This window comes from Seriola aureovittata, chromosome 8 (assembly GCF_021018895.1).
Source record: "Seriola aureovittata isolate HTS-2021-v1 ecotype China chromosome 8, ASM2101889v1, whole genome shotgun sequence".
NCBI lineage: Eukaryota > Metazoa > Chordata > Actinopteri > Carangiformes > Carangidae > Seriola > Seriola aureovittata.
In genome coordinates, this window is record NC_079371.1 from 23273925 (window position 1) to 23288366 (window position 14442).

The window sequence follows — 14442 nt, forward strand, 5'->3', positions numbered from 1 at the left end:
GAGCCACTTTATGTGTCAATATAAATATGAGTCAATACAGAGCTCAATGCAATACTTGCAGAACGCTTTAAATGCTCTTTTTTCACCCTCACTGTGGTGCCGTTGTTTGGTGCCAGGCCCAGTGTTAACTTATTTTCCCAAAATGTTCCATTTCCAATTATTTATTTGTGACATTCTCAGTGTTTTCTGCAACATGCATAACTGAAAGTGCTCATTATTTCTTAAATTTGCTCTGTGAACAACGGATTCCCTCCCTGTGTGTGTCTCTCTCCTTCACCATCTCTTCACTTGCTAACTAAATTAATGACAGACTCTCCAACAACACATTGCAATTTCACGCTCAATTTGAGAGGCACAAATAGTACAGAACATCCCAAAATTCAGTCCCTTTCTCTCTCTTCTATGGGTTGCCTTTCCTTTCCTCTCTTTATCTGTCCCTCTCTTCTCTCCTCACAACTAACCTCCCCTCCTCCCTCCTGCCCCTCACTTCCCCTTCCCGCTCTCTGTTTCTGAGGATTATGTAAATCAATTAATAAAATAACACAAACCAATGACCCCGTCCCCACCTCTTTCTCTTCTCGTTGTTTATTTCCTGCTCTCTTGTTCATTTCGGAGGGCTAATGGAGTGGATAATTGAATGGCGTATTTTAGGTCGCATCGCCATGTTGCTCTGTCAATGGCTTTGGTAAGCAATGAAAAGGCACCTCGCTCTGTCTCCGTGATTCTCTCAGTGAGTCTGCTCTCCACACTATGTAACCTTTAGTTCATATGCAGATTAGACAGAGTTATGTGTGCAGGTATGCTCAGTGGACATTTGTCTTTGGGATGTTTTCGGGGCACAGAGAGGAACCCTCAATTTGGGAGGAAATGTGACTTTTTCATCTGCTGTCAGGATGTGGTGTTGTGTGTGTGGGAGCTGAGGCATAATTTTGGCCAACGGCAGTATATGTAGGGCATGCTGATTCATTATGAACCATATTTAAGTAAATTTATTTATGTATTTTAGCAGAAAATGTTAAATAATGCAGAAAACACACATTAGTTTGTTATTTTCTAGCCATGTTATAAAGTTATTTTATCAAACTACCTTCTTTTTAGAAGTTTTTAGGATAAGTTGAAAAACATCATGTTGACAAAATGCTGATACACAGGGGATAATGGCTTGGTATTTCATTTGTTGCATTACTTTGATATTTCAGTGGAATTAACCAGGGACCTCACTGACTATTGATGTGTTTTATAATGTTTTTTAAAGCACTGAGCAGGTACAGCATATTACCTCAGTTCCCTGAAGCACATAGCCACTTTACCTAATAAATAGTATCATAAATAGCATTTGTAACCAATACCATTTCAACAAATGGTGGATATACAGTATCTGTAAAGTCCAGATGAAAAATAAACTTAATTGTTAATATCTCAGATGATATCAATCAGATTTTGGTAGAACATCAGGACATGATCTGTGCCACTCCATCCAAAACTAGACTGTTTGGCTTAAAGTTATAATATGTAACTTTTCCCAATTAGAATGTCCAAAAATTTGATCTTCTTGGAGTTCTGTTCTTACATTATCCCAAATGTTTCCAGCAATTTTCAAACAAGAGAAATCTGTGATTTTAATCATTGTAACGGTCCGTGCTATTTGGTCGCCGGCCAATGACATCGTATCCCCTATGTGCATGCGTTGGTGTTGTGGTTGCCTGCTAGAAGCTAAAACTGTCTTTTATCCAGTTTTAAGTCACATACATTTTATATACCTTGGTCGTTTTCTACTATATATTTTGACTGGATGAAGGATTTTATTTATCGGACATCAGGATCTGAAGTTATCAGAGAAAAAAGCCAGGCAAATGTGAGGCAGCTCAGCTCCCAGCCGCTCATGTGTCTCCTGAATTGCGTAGGTGAATCATCGATTTTTAAAGTCAAATGGCTTTATTTGTTTTTCTACTGGTTTTAATCCCCCTCCATTTTTTATGGAGAGGAGGACACCTCTGTGGATAATTCAGCTGCCGGTAAAAACATCCTGAACGCCTGGTTCATAAGTTATCAGAGAAACAATCAAAACAAAGGTTAGCAGCACCCTTAGCTCCCAGACCCTCTCTGAGGTCCCGTGTCTGCCGTACAGCATTGGCGAAGCACTGACTTTAAATGTGAAACTGCTTTATTCAGTGTTTTTACTGGTTAAAATCACCTGGACTGTTTGTTTTGGAGAGGAAGAGACGACTGTGGATAATCTTTTGTCATTGTTGTGATTGAGAGACCCCTAGTGGTAGAAGTTACTGTACACATACTGTGCATTTAATCAGGGGCACCACTGCGTTTAGTAAATAGAGAGCTGAAGTCTTTATGTCACTGGGCTAATGTCACTTCCATTTGCTCCTGTAACTGAAATTATTCTCTCTCATTGAACTGTTCTTTCATCTGCCTTTGTGAAAAAAAAGCTTGTTCCTCTGGATTTCTTTCCATATTCTATGTTGTGTGTTGACATTGAATGAGAGTGCAAGAATGTGTCTGGGAGAATCTTAGATGTGTGTGTGGGGGTGTTTATCACATAAACATCCCCACACACACTATGTTTCAAACTAAATCCTCCATTCACTGTCCCTGCAGCTGGCAAGGCAGGAGATGAGCCCAACAATGATGGATGGATGTGTGTGTGTGTCCGCTGAGGATATTGACAAATCTGTATATTACATTGTATCTGCAGTTTTATTCCATATTTCTTCCACGTTTACAGCCGCACTGCCCTCAACACTGTCTTGAAATTTTTCATCATTAAACAATTTCGCAGCGTTCAGTGTACATATTGTGAGCATCTACATTTGCGATTTGTGAGCGTATGTGGATGACAGCTGCAGCAAATAAATCCACACACTGTCCTCAAATTGTCAATTTGGGGATGGAGAAAAACAGACATGTTTTCAGACTGACCAGGAAGGACGACTTTTCAGACAATTAATCTTTCACCCACGGCTCCAATAGTACTTTCATTAAAAATTATGTTATTAGCGTTAGTTAGATAATTGGGGGATAGATAGAAAGACAGATGGACGATGTGTGCCTGCATGTGTATGGCTGTAAGAGTTATGGTTGTCCCCTTGTGTCTGTAGAAGTGTGTGTCTATGTGCACCTGTTTTTGTGTGTGTGTGTGTGTGTGTGTGTGTGTGTGTGTGTGTTGTTTGTGTGTTGTTTGTGTGAGGTCAGAACATTCACAAACAAAGCAATAACTCCAGTTGGACAGAGAGTGACACATAACCCCAGAAATCATGGCAGACGGTGTGTGTGTGCTTGTGTGTGTGTGTGTGTGTGTGTGTGTGTGTGTGTGTTTGTGAGTGTGTGCTGTTTGCCCTCTATGTGTCCTGTACATTATGCGTGGACATCTCTGGGTGTTTAAGTGAGGGGCTCGACATGAGCTAGGTTGAGAAAAACAATTTACTTGTTTGTTTCTTAAAAAAGTGAGAACATGAGTTTGCGAGACTCATTGCCTAAAGCAGAGTGACATTGTTGTGTTGTGTATCGGTGTGTGTATGTGGCTGGAGTGCACACGTTATGTGCAGCTGAGAGCACACACAGACATATGTGTGTCTGTTTGTGAGTGTGCTATGATGAAGATCCGCATTCAATCTTATTTATTCTGACAGAGTGATGAATTCTGGGTATTGGGGGTTACAGTGGCCCAGAGCTTGTGTATGTGTGCGTGCGTGCGGAGGTAAGGTAGATAGATATATAGATGGATACTTACTACTGCTGGGTATTAGATCTCTGTCTGGTATAAACAGCTTGTATCCGTAATGTTTCTCCAGAACATCTGGCAGGATCTCCAACGCAAACGTCTCCTCATCGCTGCTCGTCCTGCCAGAGGAGAGGACGACAAATATGGCTCCTGATTCAAAATCATCAGTTAATAACGGGCGGAAATGAAATGAAAGTGTTAATATGAAAGTATGGATGCACATGAGGTGATATCATTAAGCCTGATGTGATTCGCTGTTTTTGTTACTGTGACAATGCTTCACGAACAACAAAGATGAGTTTTACTGTGAAGCAGCTGTGGGAAGTAATTAGTTACAGTTAGCATGGTTAGCTTAGCTTAGTTTAGTTTGGTTTTTGGGAAAGACACTTATTGTCTTCCTTTTCCAGAGTGAGATTAAGATTGATAGCAGGTTTGTATCATTCAGTTTGGATCTGAAGCCAGGATGTGGTTCATGTAGAGGTGATGGGAGGCAGATTTGTCACCAGGCAAGCCGTTTACTTTATGCAAAGTCATGACTCGGGCTCTGCGCTTCATACGCGGACATGGTCGTGGTATCAGAAAGTCAACCACGACATTTACTAAAAGCTGTAGCTTCTCCTTAAAGAAATTGAGGTTTTTACATATTAATACAACATTTACCACTTTTCTTTGCTAAGTCAGTTTTACATCTGAGAACTGGGAGCAGGAATTGCTCACTGCAAATGTTCAACACACATGATCAAGCTGGGCAAGTTCTTCTTGTGTGCTAAAGTCCCTGATAGTTGCGAGCTTGAGAGTCAGTGTTGTTCAAATGAAAAACAACTTGGTTTAACATATGTGTGTGTGCCTGTGTGTACGTGTGTATGTGCACTGAGGTAGCTCACCTGCCCAGAGAGTCCAGGTCCACTTTAGTATAGGACAGGTAGGCATCGTACTCCTTATTATCTGTGAAGAGAGAGGCACGAGACAGAGTGAGACAACAGAAGTACAGGGGAGGTAGATGTCAGTTTAACAGATTTTAAGCTCTTGCATCCCACATCTGATTATATTTACATTACAGAAAATACTTTTGCTGATCACCTTTAAAACCCAGTTAGACCTCTGACCTCCTCTCACATGTTATGATTATAATATTACTGTATAGTTCCTTTTAAACAGTCATCAACACAGGATAAATGTTTTGTGAGACTAAAGAAAATCAGTGATTCATCTTCGGGGGGAGCCATGGCTTGGTAATACTCTGTCAAGAAAATCAGGTGGACTTTAAGTTGAAATCAATACTTTCAATCAATACAGCAACTTTACTTCTGTGTGAATTTATTTCTGCTATCTTTTTCTATAGCTATAATGCATCTGCTTATATTGCTTTGCAAATGTAACTTTTCAAAGGGGCTTTAAAAATAAAGATCATCATTACTCAGCCAACGATTACAAAATGACAAACCAAACAACTGAAAAAACAAACATTTATTCACTTTGGTGCTTTTTTTTTTCGTCAACTGCTTCCTTTGACTTCAGTGAAGACTTAATCAAGTGTAAATGTTGTGCTTTTTATCAACATGTTTAAACTTGCCAATGACTTTTCACTCAAAGACACATGCATTCATTGAGTGCCCGAATTGTGTGTGTGTGTGTCCCTAAGTGACACTGAGCACTCAGAGAGGCTTACCATCTTCAGTTTCATCACTCCCAAAGTGCCTCCTGTAGCAGAGCATGATCTCCAAGTTGTAGCACTTGTAAAGTGCCGTTAGGACTCCCAGAAGCAGCAATATGACCCCGAGACCACCAGCCAACTCCAGGCGATACATGTCTACAGGCAGAGAGAGACAGAAAGGCCACAATAAGAAGAAGAACTGATGGTAAAGTAAAAACTAAATAATCACCCACTTCCTCCAATAAGTCAAGGTTAGAAGACTGAATCATTGATGCTCAGTTTGCTTTGGATTCATTTTCTTCGTTGCTTTTCACAAACTGGTTTGCTCACGTCTAAGTAAACAAAGTGAATCTGCAATGATTTGACTTCAGGAAATTTAAAAAAGAAAAGTTGTATTACCTTCAAATTGGCAAATTTTCTAAATCGGTGACTAAAACTCATTCGCTCACACAGATACACACACAGGCTGGCAGAAACACAAACACACATACACACACACACACACACACACACACACACACACACACACACACAGGCAGAACTACTGAGATTGACTTTTCATTTGATGTGATTTTTGATGAATCGCAGCTGAATTTAGATGCTTTGTTGACAGTCTGCTGAATCTTCCTGCTAATAAAACACACTGACTTCAACTGACTCAATGACACACACACACGCACACACGCACACACGCACACACGCACACACACACACACACACACACACACACACACACACGTGAGACATGTTCACTTGACAACCAGCTTGCTGTCAAGAGGCAATCAATTAGGAGCTAATAATTAATGTTTGTTTGCTTCGTCTGCTCATGAAACAATTCTCTCTGGACTTGTCCTCGTTAACGAGAAGGTCGGGGGTGAAAGATTGGATGAATTCCACAGACATTTCATTGAAGCTCAATGACGCAGTATTTTGATGTCAACACTGACTGAAATGATTCTCTGTACTAGAAACGCCAGTTTAACTGTGTATTAATAAACCACTCTTTGGCCCTGAGCAGCTCCAGCAGCTGAATCTTCGCTTTGATTCATCGACCCATTGAGTCAAAGTCAAACACTTAGCAGAGCCAAAGAGAGCCAGATGTTTCAGTGTAAAGCTGGCAGACCAAAACAAGAATGGATATCAGACAGGTGTCTGAATCACCCAAGTTGCTCTGTACCTGCTCTAAGTGAAATAGGAACATGGTCTGCTAACTTGTCACTGTCCTAAATCAAGCTTTAAAGCCGGTCTATGCAACTTTTACTGAACTGGAGCCCCTGTGGCCACAAGTGACAACTGTGGGAGAAGTTAACGAGTCTGAGTAGCGAAGAATTGTAAAGTCATTAAACTGAAACACTAAGGCTGGTCACACAGTAATATCTATATTTACTACTTACTTTATTAATATTAGCTAATGATTACCCACGGTAAGATTTCGGTCAAATCAGACCAAGCGAGGTTGTAGCAGAAAAAACCGTTGAGTGTGCTAACTTAAGCATTTTGAATTAAGTGTATTTTTTGCTTGTGAAATAAACATTTTTATTTGTAAGAGGAAGAATGTGTTTTTACTAATCTCACTTTAACAGTGTGGCTTTGCCTTGACAGGAGATTTTTCAGTGGGAAAATTGCAAGTTACAGGTCATTATTTTCCTATGTGTAAAGTACTCATGTACAGCTGTAGTCCCAGTGGCTTATCACTGAAATGTACAGTGTATGGAAGCGCTCATTATAAAACATATTTGTCAAACCAACCAGTCAATCCTCATCCTTGAAGCCTTTTCTCGTGTATTTGTGAAACATAGTGAGCTGAAAACATGTCCAATAAAGTATAAGGGCTCTGGTGATTGCTAAAGAACTGTCTTTGAAAGCCTCAGAGTATTTTTCCCCAGTTGGTCACAAAAGGCAGCAAAGAGGCGTTACAGCTACACTCAAAGGTTAGAGAAGCCACACAAAGGTAAGTCTTATTCTCTATTGGCAGAACAGGCTTTGGACTAACTTTGAGTCAAGGTTAAGGCTCCAAATAAGATTTAACTGATTGGTTTGACAAATGTGCATGATACATGGCACAACACCTCTCAAACAGTGAATGAGACAGTCTCAAAATATGCTAGTAAAACTGCTAATTTTACAGTTTGCTGCCATGTTTTTGTTGGTTTGTTTGTGTGCAGAAATGTAAGTGAACTTGTGGTGTGTGTTGAAGGTTCCCTGTGGAGTGTTTGACTTCTGGTGGCGCTATGGAGCTGCTTTATGCTGAGTGGGTCCCTGTAATTGTTTATCTTGTGCAGGTGCACAAAGACACACATGCTCGTGCAGCCACGCAGTGCACAGTCCTGGTCAACAGGGAGCAATGTGCTAACCAATGCAGTGAAGAAGACGACTGTTAGCAGGTAAACATGGCTGTAAACAATGAAAAACAATGCAAAAATCTGTGTTTTACGAGGAAGGAAATACACTTGACAAGTTTGCCAGACCTAAAAGACGCACAAAATGCATTTTGGTGACTGACACTGAATATGAACAGAACTTTTTTTTTTCATTTATAGGGAACCTCCACCTGACAGAAACAGAGGGAGCAGTGTTCTACTCAACTGAGAGTGTATAAGTTGCAAAACCCAGAAAGTGTTTTGCAAACTTATACACTTGAGTGAGAGAGATAGATGACCCCACGTCAGCATGTTGGACACACACACACACACACACACACACACATACATGATCTCAGACCGGGGGTGTGTGAATGAATGATAGTGCTATCATAGGCAATATGAGTGTATGGGAGATTAATGGAACATGGCTGGTGAATGACACCATGGGAAATATGATCTATTACTATCTCTCACACGCACATGGATGCACGCACACACGCACACACACACACACACACACACACACACACACACACACACACACACACACACACGCACACAGACTGCAGGGTAAAGAGCACACACTCTGCCAGACTGCTGCCAACATGGTGCACCAAAGCTTCATTGTATAAACACACAAACACATCTTCTCATGTGTGTGTTCATTATCAGAAACTGAACTGAGTTAGAAACCATGTCAGGACCAGGTGTAATTTTCTGATTGTTTCTTTTTTGAATGAATGAACTAACAGCAGCGGAGTACCCAGGAGGTGATCATGGTGGATGGAAGATGTACAAAGTTCCCAACTATCACACTGGACACTGGGATGGAGCTGCACCTGTGGTTGAGGCAAAAGCACTTTGGATAGGGGGGGATGGTGGATGTAAATAAATTCGCCTGAACTAACTGTTTCTGTATCAAACAGAAATTTGAATAATGTTGTAGTCACTACAAGTGGATACTGCACTGCAAGATCAGATAATACTTATAGAGACCAAAACTGTTTTTTGTACCAGGCTGTAAACATGTTTATTTCCGCTGTAGAGTTGGACATGTTAAAATGGGAGTCCTTGGGGATTGACTCGCGTTTGAAGTCAGCCTCAAGTGGTCATTTGAGGAACTGCAGTTTTTGGCACTTCAGTGTAGGCAGCCCTGTAGGTTGTCACATGGGCCAGAGTCAGGATTATAAAACCACAACCATCCCGCATAGGGAGTTACTCCTGACGGTCAGACCAGCAGCTCCACCGCCATCGGTAAGTGAGTGAGAGGTGAATTGTAAAGTGGTTTGTCTATCTTGCTTGTGAAAGCTAGTAAGAGGAACTTGAGTTGTTGTTAACTGTTTTATAAAGCTGTTATTTTAATGGCCAGGCATGAATGTTGATGCTTTCATCCAAATTACCTTAGTCTAAACTGTGCTCAGACAGAACATGAGATTACATTTGGTGTGGGGTTAGTATAACACACCAATGTGTAGCAATGTGTAGTACACTCCACTTCCATCTGCACAGATTCATATCACAACAGTCAAGTGAGGAGCATCAGAGCTCGACATACATACAGTTTGAAGATTTGCAGTGAGGAAGTCTATCAAAGGTTAGGAACAAAAAGACACAAAAGTTTTGATACAAAATGTCATTGATTATATCTTTGAATAAATTCCAATGATCAGAATCTAATTTAAATGGAATGAGACTTGAAGACCCTCGTTTGATAAGTACAGTTGAATCAGTTAATTTCTTTGTTCTCTTGTCAGTTTTATGTGTGGGTGACAGCGTGTAATAGCAACATTCAATCTGTTCCCTCTTATGTCTTACTGTTCCTCTGATATTTCAACAGTTACCCTGTTATTTAACCGAACGTGTCAATCAGAGACATGAACACAAAGGCTCTCAATCATGAGCTTAATTCTAATAACATACTATTGTACAAATTACAGTATGTGCAGTATTAAAAGAGTTCTGCTGCATGACAAGTATCAAAAGTAAAAGTACTCCTTATGCATCAGAATGGCTTGTGTCAGCGGTATATTATTATACGGTATATAATTTCATTGTTATTACTCATGCATTAAAATGTATGCAGGTTTTTTTTTTTCTTTTTTCAAATGTCGTCACTGGTCAAGGTGAAGCTGATCTGAACTGCTCCATAAACTGTAAATGCAACATGTTTTATTCACTGATCATTTTGAAAATCTTAATCTTTAAAGGAGCAGCTACAGTGCACATGTTAATAAGTGTCTCTCTCTTAATTAAGTGTAATGGGATAAAAAGTAGAATATTTCCCTCTGAAATTGTGAAGTAGTCGGCAAAAATAGTTCCTCAAAAGTAAACCTAAGTACAGTGCTTGATAAGTGCACTTATTAATGTACAGATCCTTTATACCACTAGGTTCTGTACAGCACTGTGGGAACAGGCTTAAGACGTCCTCGTCAGCAGTCTTTTCAAAACCACTGATTATTATGTTGAACAACCCAAATGCAAATCCAAAGGTGCAGGAGAAGCAGTTATTAAAAAACAGACAGATACATCTTTGAGTGACAACCCAGCATGGTGATACAATAGCTGATAAAACAGCCTGCACCAGCATTAAAAACCTCTTATAATGAGTGAGCTGTTTTTAGTCTGTTTTAGAACAACTCTGTGTAAGTTCACTATCAGATTCAGGGGAGGTCAGCTGTGTGTGAATAATTATTGCAACACAATCCTTGTCACTAAATTTAGTCTGAGAGCTTATTTAAAAAAAAAAAAAAAAAAAAAAAAAAATTCATTTACATTTTATTTAATCAGGAAATCACATTGAGATTGAGATCTCATTTAAAAGGGAGATAAAAAACAAACAAACAAACAAAAAGAAATATTTGATGAGCCAAACTACTTTCATTTTGTTTACTGTTACTCTTTCTCCTATTATCTTTTCTAACAGTTGTATAGTATGCTGTACTTGTTGTCAGCAACTGATATATGATATATATGCTGTGTATATCTTCATTTTACTGATGGAACATAAAGTTTTTGGTTATTCTAATTATGTCTATTTTTCTTTTTTATTCTGTATGTTGTGCCAATGTTATTTTTCTCCTTCATTAATAAATTGAAATAGATTTTTCTGACAAAGTGTGTTCATTTTGACTTTTTTTACTTCTATAATGCATTGTGGTTTTTTTTTTTTATGTTTTGTTATTTATGCAAACAAATAAACTAAACCACACCAAATTCCAATTTGTGCTGTGCAACATTTTATAAAAAGCCTTTTTGAAGATATAGTTGAACTGGGTTCACGTTTCTTTGAAATAATCTCCCACAATGCACGGATCTCTTTTATTTACCACCACAGGATACAGGTACAGCCTGACTGAAGTTACCACATTTCACCAGTAGACGTCTCTCCAACTCTACTCTCAACAGCTACACCACTTATACTTATACACACATACACTACTGTATATGGTGGAAAGAGGAGGGACAGCGACAGAGCGGGGGATAAGGAGGGAGGGGGAGAGATGGAGAGTCGGTCCAAGGGGGAAGAAAAATAGTGAAATTTAACTAATTGCCAAATATTTGCTCTACAGTGAAATGAACTCAGATTGCTTCCATTAGTAATGAGACACATTTAGAAACCTCTGCTTATTTCTCCATCTCCTTGCTTCCATCCATCCCTTTCTCCTCCCCCTGTGCTCCTCTCTTCCTCTCCTCTCTGTTCTCCCCCTCACTATATCTCCACTACCCCCTTCATCTATCTTTCTCAGATATTTTCCATTAGTAATGAGTCACTTGCTGCCATCTCCTGATATCTTTGCACAGTAAAATGGGAGCAGAATTTGAACGTTGAATATTAAATATGCTTTTTACTTATTACACATGAAAAGAGGAGTCAATGGTAATGGTGATGGTGGTGGAGTCTGCATGCGTGGGGAGGAATTTGATAAAAGACATTTCTATGCGATTTCTCCATAACTTTTCTGCCTGTCATGCTCTGTCTCTCTCTACACAACCAACACAATTTGACACTGACAGCACCTTGTTGAATTCCACAGTCTTTACTCTGTCTGTCTTTTAGTTTTCCTTTCATTCTTATGTCTGTGTTAGAAGTGCGTTTAGGATGTGTTGCCAAAGCAATATGTCAAAAATAACATGAAATAAGACTGTTTCCTAACAAGTCCAATTTCACACAGCACCATGGGCTGCTAGAATGCCTTTAGATGCAGTTCCTCTTATGGCCACTAGAAGCCGCCACTGTTGAAATTCAAAGTCTCAACTTCACTGTAAAACACTGCAAACGTAAGATCACTCAACTTGAGAAAACAATGTTCGATTAACGTGATATTACGTTCAATCAACTGTTTATTCTCAACAACAAATCTTTCAGGCAGATTTTCAGTTACATTCTCTCACTATGATTTCTTAGCAAAGTTTTAATCAGGAGACAATCGTGACGTATGATGTATTTTAGATGCATAGCAAGTTTCAAACCTGGCTGTTTGCTTCAAACAACCATAGAGAAGCATCTCTTGATAGTTTCAATCCTCAAACAAAGCATGCTGGGAAGTATGCTGGCATGCCAATCATGTTTCTTTTGAAACTTTAATGAGTTTAGTGCACTCTCAGAAGCATTCAACACATCATTTCATCATTTCAGTCAAACGAAATCATGTTTAGGTTTTGAAATGGATCTCTAAATAAAATAACTTACATTCTGTATTTGCTATGGGGTTACTCCAGTGATTTAGTGTTGCACTTCTATAAAGTTGGGGGACTAACAAGAAACATATTTGAAAAAGAATGGTCTTAGTCAATAGAAAAGCTGAGATATCCTGATTTTAAGTCTACGGGTAAAGCTCTGAGTCATTTTTCATTAGACCCCGCCCACATCCAAAGGTTGCCGGCTAAACTGAAACAACTCTAATGGCATTTATCTGGGTTACTTTTTCAAACTTGTTCTAGAGCCATGAGTATGTGATGAGTAAACAGAATTTTATATATAGTATCGGTGGTGTGCCCTTTTAAGTAACTGATGAAACATTAGTTGTTTCCAGGTTATTTCTGTATGATGTTTATCAGAATCTAGTTAATAAATGTTTTCCACAAGAGGTTAGAGACGAGATATTTCTGATGTGAGGCTTGTGGGTGATAATCAAACGTATGTATTAGGTAGATATCATCACTCAGGGAATATTTGGGGTGTGTCTCGATCAGTCCTCACCCAAATCTGTATTTTCTCCTTCCACCTGAAGATAAAAAATCATGGCAGCCAGCAGGAAGCCCCAACTCAAAGCCTCAGAACTCTTTGAGTGACATCAGAGAAACTCGGTCCACATCTGTCTGGAGTGCCTGTCTGTCCTTCTGTTTGTTATTTTCTCTCAATCCCTCCTCTCTCCTGTCAGCTTTTTCAGTCTGCCTCTTTCCCTCCATTTTTCTTTCTAGTAAGACTCTCATCATGGCGGCTGAAGGCAGCTCTTTCTGCTCTGTCGGTTACAATAAGTGGATGTGTACGGCATGTGTACTGTAGGTGTGTGTGTGTGTCTGTGTGTGTGCATGTGTGCAACATAGATGCATCAACCCATTACCTTGGGTCACTGCAGGGTGAGCGCAAACCCTAATTCAATCACACACACTCAGTGCATGAAATCATGCTTTGATAACTTGTGCTAACTTAGGATAACTTGTGCTTTGTTTAGGCTGTCATGTTGCGTTCCGGCACCCTAATGTGACCCTATTAGCTTCAAGGCTTCAGGCCAGGAGGTGCCGGAACAGTCTCCTGGCTAGTGAACTTTTAAAAAAGTAGCCTATACTAGAGGTGGACATCACAAATTATTTTGCTTAGTTGTTCAGTTTAGATCAGTTTGTTACATTTAGTTCAAAGACTTATAGTAACTTTTTGGCTAGACATCAACAGCAAGGCCACCCGTAGAAATGTGAATGTCTGTGACTGATTGAATGACTGAAAGATGAAGTTACACCATTGGTCAGCTGGCAGAGTGTTGGAGTTTTCCCATTGGCTGTTGCTTTTTCAAAATTAATTATGTCTATTACATCATCACGGGGCATTTACAGGCAGTCTGGCCTTTCAGACCGCTTTAGCGACTTTGGTAACCCTTTAATTCACATTCTTTTAATTATGTAGTGATAATGCAGTATTATGTAGTAATGTGAAGAAATTGCCAGTAACGAACAAGTAAAATCAGTATAATGACAAGTTGTAGTAGTATAATTACAAATATTATATTATATATTATTTAATGTAAAATATGGGGTAATTATGGAGTGAAATTGAAGCAAAATAAAGAGGGTTGGTCAGTAACTATATGGGAATTCATTGTTATACAAACTGGTTAATGCCACTTTTTTTCAAAACAGCACATAAAGACAAATCTAGCGACTTTTTGGACAAACCTTTGCTACTTTCCATAGAGGAGTTGCCAGTGTTGCCCCGCGGGTTGCCCCAAGGGTGGGATTTAACCCCGCAGGCACACCTCTCTATGTTGACTGTATGGCAGCTAACGTGAATGAACTTCTAACTTTTTCTCTGAGGGATCATTTTGCTAGTAAATATAGCAAAAATCACAGCTCACCCCTCGTCTTTATCTTATGTGTATGCTGATTTTGACAGACGACGTAGTGTGGCTCCAAAAGTTTGTGACCACTGTAGTTGTTTACAGCTGTTCTACAACAAATTTCAACTACACCCACAG

General features: G+C 39.5%; 1 protein-coding gene across 1 annotated transcript in view; it reads right to left on the minus strand.

Moving 5' to 3' along the window:
* Positions 1–14442, minus strand: part of il1rapl2 (interleukin 1 receptor accessory protein-like 2) — a 185563-nt gene that overhangs the window by 10895 nt on the left and 160226 nt on the right. Inside the window, exons 9-11 of the mRNA XM_056383537.1 lie at positions 5406–5546; positions 4621–4681; positions 3746–3855 (exon numbers count right to left, since the gene is read on the minus strand). Of these exons, the coding sequence (XP_056239512.1) occupies positions 3746–3855; positions 4621–4681; positions 5406–5546 (312 nt within the window). The remainder of the gene's footprint in view (positions 1–3745; positions 3856–4620; positions 4682–5405; positions 5547–14442) is intronic.